Source organism: Nematolebias whitei, chromosome 8 (genome assembly GCF_014905685.2).
Source record: "Nematolebias whitei isolate Nwh7 chromosome 8, NemWhi1, whole genome shotgun sequence".
In the NCBI taxonomy this organism is placed as follows: Eukaryota; Metazoa; Chordata; class Actinopteri; order Cyprinodontiformes; family Rivulidae; genus Nematolebias; species Nematolebias whitei.
This window is the reverse complement of record NC_056505.1, coordinates 29,305,886-29,312,144: the sequence shown is the minus strand read 5'-3', so window position 1 is coordinate 29,312,144 and position 6,259 is coordinate 29,305,886. Positions and strand designations below refer to the sequence as shown.

The 6,259-nt window shown below is 43.6% G+C and overlaps 1 protein-coding gene across 4 annotated transcripts in view; it reads right to left on the bottom strand.

The window, feature by feature from the left end:
- Positions 1 to 5,839, bottom strand: part of pbx3b (pre-B-cell leukemia homeobox 3b) — a 64,284-nt gene extending 58,445 nt beyond the window's left edge. For 3 of the 4 annotated variants that reach the window (XM_037681168.1, XM_037681166.1, XM_037681167.1), the window contains exons 1-2: positions 4,676 to 5,839; positions 4,156 to 4,229 (exon numbers count right to left, since the gene is read on the bottom strand). In XM_037681168.1, coding sequence (XP_037537096.1) covers positions 4,156 to 4,229; positions 4,676 to 4,920 — 319 coding nt within the window. In that variant the 5' untranslated portion in view covers positions 4,921 to 5,839. Of the gene's footprint in view, positions 1 to 4,155; positions 4,236 to 4,675 lie in introns of all 4 variants that reach the window. The other variant, XM_037681165.1, reaches the window with a different exon arrangement.
- Between the last annotated feature and the right edge of the window lie 420 nt (positions 5,840 to 6,259).

Genomic DNA, 6,259 nt, shown 5'->3' with positions numbered 1-6,259 from the left:
TTTCTATTGACTTGTTAAAACTAGTGGCAGTTATGCAAAGTAACTTATGGGGGTAAAAAAAGCATAAATAAATAAAAACTACAGCCTCAGCGTGCAAGGCAGGTCAAATATTTTTACAGTTTTGACAAGAGTCCAACTCCAGTGATGCATGAGAACAAATTCCTTGCTAACTTGCGCCAACATGACAAGCAGCATCATTCACGTCTGTTTACTCTATTTACAACAAGCACTCCTTTAAATTGACACAAACGGGCAATCGCTTTCTGCAGGGAGTTCTCCTGTAATCCAGCTCCTCTCTGTCTGCTTCAGGTTATTGTTATTTTTTTTATATATTCAGCAACAAACAGATGCCACAAAAAAAAAATACAAAAAAAAAAACATCAAGAGGGGCCAACGAGTCTCCAAAAGGCTCGCTCCGACTGCTGCGAACTAATTTCAATCAATCCTTCCTTTTTGCATCCAAAGCAGCCTCTGCTGGCTGCCACCGCCTGAAGATAACTATTTCACCACCTCTGTCATGCCTAATTAACAACTCAGATGTACAATTTAGAAATTCTGCAATTAACCTAGTAAAATATTGTTGGAGGATGCTAATTGTTATGCCAGTTGCCATAAAGGCTCATTTGCATAACGTATGTGCAAAAAACAATTATGAGCTGTTGATCGTGCAGAAAGCCTGCAAAAAAGGCTTCGAGCGATTGATGGTGGGGGGGGGGGGGGGGGGGGGGGGGGGGTGTGTGGGGGGGGAGAAGGGGGGGCAGCATCCAAACATTTTAACAAAAAAAAAAAAAAAAGTTTAAGGAGCTGTGTGTGCAGAAGCAAGGCGACAAGGCAAATGAAACTGATATGGACGCTCTTGTTTTTCTCTCCCTGTCCTCTTTGTCTTGCTCCCCTCCTTTTCATCTGCGCTGATGAGGGAAACGGAGGGTATTTGGGAGCTACTTAGATAATAGCCACATCTTCCCCGAGTCCCTCTCGTGCTATAGAGGAGGAAGCAGTAGGGCCTGCCGTTGAGTCAGTCAGGAACCCAGCTGTGCACAAACCATTCGGCACAACGCTATCTAGTCTCTCCAGCCGCATCACGGCGGCTCCCTGAGACAAAAAGCAGCCAAAGTCAATTGTCTCTGCAGCTGAATGGCTTTCTGTTCTCTGTCATGCATCTACTAACGCTTTTCAGGATGAAAGAAGCCCACAAAACAGTGAGATAAATGTAAAAACTATCATTCTTCTGGGCAAAACATAATTATTATTCATATTTATTGTTAATGTTGAATTAAAATAAACTGAAGGAAGGCTTGTTGAGTTTGTCAGGGAACACTTAAATTCATTTTCCCCCAAAGATTAAAAAAATAAATAAAATGCTTACCTCCTCAGTCCTAACTCTATTTGCTGCAGGTAATGCTTTTAGTCTGCCTGTGCATGTGATTAATTACAGCCTCATCCTGAACTGTATTTTGTTAAGCAGACCTCGGCGTTGCATGGACGCACGCACGTGAAAGTGCGCCTCGCAAAGCGCCGTGCAACAAAACGCCAACGTTCCCCTGACCTGTGTGTGCAGTCTCCCTCCCTAATCCACAGCCACAAACAGTGGATCACAGCAGTTATCAGCCTGAATCTGCCACACTCCCCTCCCTCTCTCTGGACCACCAGCCCCTCCGCCCCAACCCCTCCCCATTTCTGAACCTGATGAGTCAAAGGTCAGGAAAACAACAAGTCAATACGCGAGCAGGAGAAGCGCCTTGCAGCTGAGAGAGCTGTGGAGAAGGCTTAGCCTCTCTGCAGCGCTCCATGATTTAGCCTGTAATAGTTTCTGTAATCTCTCTCTATTGATTAAACCTCACATCAGAGAGGAGTCTTGCCACAGAACCTCTCTTTTCCTGGTCAGAAATACCATATGGAGGTAATCTTTCACCTTTGTTATTCTTGCCGCTCCCACCGCTTGCTGCTGAGCCCCCTCTTCCAAGCACGAGGAGCAAGACAAGGGGGGAGTAGACAGCAGGATAAAACAAACCCAGCACAGAGGAATAACTGCAAAAGTCATCTGAACCGTGGGCAAACCTCACTCAATACATTCATTGTCTTCTCTTGCAGCCTGCAGGGCGGAAAGGTACGGTCTGAATGATTTCATATGCCAAATTTTAACATTCGCTCCAAAATCACACTGAGGGACAAAGAACAACACATATCACATTTAGCTGATCTGAATGCAAATCCCAGAAAGAAAGAAAAAAATTGGGGTGGGGTGCTCTCCCGCTAAAAACACTCAATTTAGTGACAGGCAAACGACTTCATGCTGCCACTTAATCTCATTTCTTGCATAATGTTCTCTAATTAGCATATCAAAGTGAATTAATACTTCCAGGGCATTAGCAATGCAGAAATGTGCTGTAGCTCCACAATAACAATTTGAAGAGTGCCATAAACTCCAAAACAGCCCAAGTCTTTAAGACGTCATAAAACCAGGAGGGGAAGCACTTTAGAAAGTTTTGATTCGCACCTTGATTACAAAAACCACAAAAGAAGCTCAACTTTGATTCTCAGTAATCATCTTGAGAGCATCATTCACGAGGTCTTTGCACAGATATTGCTTGAAACGTCTCAGCTAAAAGTCAGATCTGTGTGTCGTCTGAACAGACACGAAAGGGCCGAGGACGTCTCGAACAGGCTGGAAGAACAGGCGGTCAGAAAGGCCAGAGGACCAGCTGAGCTCTGTCAGCGGAGGGGGAGGCGGGTGGAGGCCGGGGCTTCAAACTGGAGGTTAATCACACACACACCTATAGAAACTCTCCTCATGTCTCGTCTCTTTCACACACTTGCAGCGAGGAGCACACTCTCACAAATGCCCAAATAAATCCTTAATTTCTTTCTTTACTTGTTCAACAGAGCACATTTTGGCTGCACCGTTTTGTCAGTTGTAACTTCAGCTCCAAAATAAAAACAGGGAAATTATTATTCAATGAAGTCAGCTTTAAACCTGCAGCGATGGTTTTTTTTTCTTTTAGATTTGACATTCGGTGTGATCCGTTCTTTAGTTTTTATGTTCAACTCTAATTATTATTATTTTTTTTTGTCTTGCTTTTGTGTAAAATCCAAAAGGAGCTCGTGATCACAGCACCTCGGCTCATCTGAAGACACCCCACCACCACCGCTATAGCACCCGCCTGTCCCTGTGGACGCCACCTGTGTTGTGGAAGTTCATAAAGTTTTACGATCTCCTTAAAGCTAATTTCCTCATAAAATGTACAAAGGTCTGAAAATCTGATGATTTGCTCATTAGGGCTTTTTTCTCTGTGCTCCTTTTGTTCCCCATTAAAAAAAAACATGCAGCAACTGATGCTGATACAGTGCTTTAAATATTTAAACCTTTTGCTCAACGTTTTATTTCTTGCTTTAAGCATAAAAGAAATCGGTAAATATAATCAAATTTCATTTTGGTCTGTAAATCATTTAAAAAAGGAATATGTCATTAAAAATTATATGCACTTGTGAACAGATGTTAAGCGTTATGAACAGTTTTGCAAGATATAACTTTTATTGTTCTGTGGAGCTTCAAGGCTGTGATATTAGTTATTACATGTGTGTTATTGTGCACGCTAATAGAATAAACATAAACATATGACCACATTCTTAATCCTAACAAATACTAGATGCATTTAATTTTAGATAAACTAACGGGAAGCTCTTGTTTCGTTCCCGTGTAAAGAACATTTTTAAAAACAAGGCGACTCCGCAGAGTTACACTCCAGTGACAGATTTATAGCCTCCTTGAAAGCGTGGTAATTGTTGTCACGTTGGAGAGCATGGATTCTGTGTGATGTCGCTGTGTGAAGCATATGTTACGGGATTTCCCCGTCCTGTTCTGTGCCAGGGATGTGGGACTGAGCTCTTTCTGTGTGATTTCCAACCAGCAGTGCTGCGACAGAAGCTCCTGCAGGAACAAGAGCATCTTCAGAGGAACCCCAATCCACGTGGCTGCACAACACAACAGCTCCCAGTTGGCACTGAGACATTTCAAAAGGTGATTGATTTGTTCGGGCAGAGGTCCCCTGCAACCTGAATGCCATGGGATCATGAGGGGAATAATCCCTGTGAGGCATGAAGCTTCCTCTGAATGTTTTGGATCAGGACTCGTTTCAGGTGAAAGAAAGATCTTACCTGTCTTTTCTTTGATTTCGCAGAGAACGCTGAAGAGTGCTGGTTTCATTCTATGACAGTTCAGTCCATGTTTCCTGTTTCAGTATTAGAAAAACAAAACAGAACACTCAAATAAGTTCACTGATCATTCAGAGCAGACATGCTGCTGTGAGCTCATCATGCCACTTTCCTCCAAATGGCCACTCTTCAACACAACATAAACACATGTTTTATATGAACGGTGCTTGCACTGTTAAGAGTTTAGCATCTTAATGGATGATGTCTCAGCTCTTCTGGAGACTTTGTGAACATTTCAGGACAAAACTTTTCACGCAGGTCCATGCAAGCAAACAGGTAGTTTAAATACAACTCTGCTGTTCTCTCAGTGCACAACTTGGTCAAAAGTTAAAGCTGGGTGAGGTGAAAGAGAACAAAAGTCATCCTGAGGTTATAATCCAGCCACATCTGCAGGTAAACCTGCACATTTCAGGAGGGGTGGGGGTGAACTTATGGATAAAAACAAACATATAAATCAACCAACTTTGCTTGCGCCTCGTCCAGGCTCTGGTCGGTGATGGTCATGATCTGATGCAGGATGTCACCGATGTCCTGCTTCCTGCCGTCCCCGTCCGTCCCGTCGTGGCCATGCGGCGGCAGCGGCATGCCGCCCTGCACCGAGTGTCCAGCCAGACTCACGCCGCCGATCGACTGCATGATCCGGGCTTGATCGTCCATAGTAGACGCTAAAGAGTCTGTGCACTGAGCCACGCAAATTGAAAAACTCATATACGAAACCGGCTAGAGCATGTGCCGCACAGACTGGGTGGATGAACAACTGTAGAAGCGCACAGGGGAAATAATAAAAAAAAAACACTATTTTATTATTATTTATATATATATTTATATATATATATATATATGAACTAAATGGCAGGAATGGGGGTGTTTTGGCGTAAATCTCGTGCCCAAGTTGCCGCTGTCCTCCTGTTGTTTTTACGCGCGGTCCAAAGTGCCAAAAGGTGCCGCTTGGATTTATATTTCTTCTCCTTGTGAAAACTTCTTCGTCAGAATAGACGCTCCATCATCATCTTCATCAGCAGCAGCATCATAATCCGGCACCAGTCGGTCTCTTCTCTCAGATTTGACCCGGTTAGCGTGGACAGGAGCGGTCCTCGGTGCTGGTCTCTCATTTACTTCGCGCTCTTCGAGGGGATTTCCGCTGGAAAATGTCCACAAATCCACCGAAATATCCCAACGTTGAAATGTGTAAACGTATAAAATTCTAATAATTGTACTAATAAATGAATTAAAAAAAAAAAAGAGAGAAGTCTCAGCCTTGCTTGCAGGTGGTGCCAATAATTTAAAAAATATCTGTGGCACAAAGGTGTCCAAATGTTCATATAAAAATTATGAAACGTGCCAAAAAAATTTGGGAAGATTTCAGTTAAAAAAAAAAATAAAAAAAATAAAAAAAACAGATCAGCAGCGAGGCGAAATTAATTAGGATACAAGGCTGTAAAAAAAAAAAGAAAAAGAAGAAGAAGAAAGAAGAAGGCGACGCGCAGAAAAATCTCTTGCCCTGCTGAAATTTATGAGCTGCAGCCTCTCTGCCTGTGTGTGTTTTATGTTTAGCGCTGGTGAGCGATTGACAGTGTGCCAATGCCACTCACTCAGTCAGTGCAGACGTGTCAGAGCAGGGTACAGGGGGAGGAAAAAATAAAAACGAGAGAAAAAGAAAAGGGGGAGAAAAAAAAAAACACAGAAAATGAAAATGCACGCTCCGCCCTGCAGAGGAGGGGTCTGCAGTCTTGTCACTTCTCGCCTGAAACACCGAAAAACAAAATGTTAAGAGCTAATACTTAGGATGGTGATTATAATGATGAAAGCGCGGCTGAGTCCCCCCCTCTCCCCCTTCCTCTCTCTCTCTCTCTTTCTCTCCCCCCTCTCTCTGTGTGTTTCTTGCAGCAGCGTATCCTCGTTTCCTGACGCGCGCGCGGCCAGCTGGGTGCATATTCCCTACCAGTAATAAAGATTTAGCCGCGCAACACCAGAACACATGATGTGACTTTTCGTACAGTTTGATGCAGAAGTGCGCGGGCGCCCTGGAAGCCTCGGCTCGAGCCGG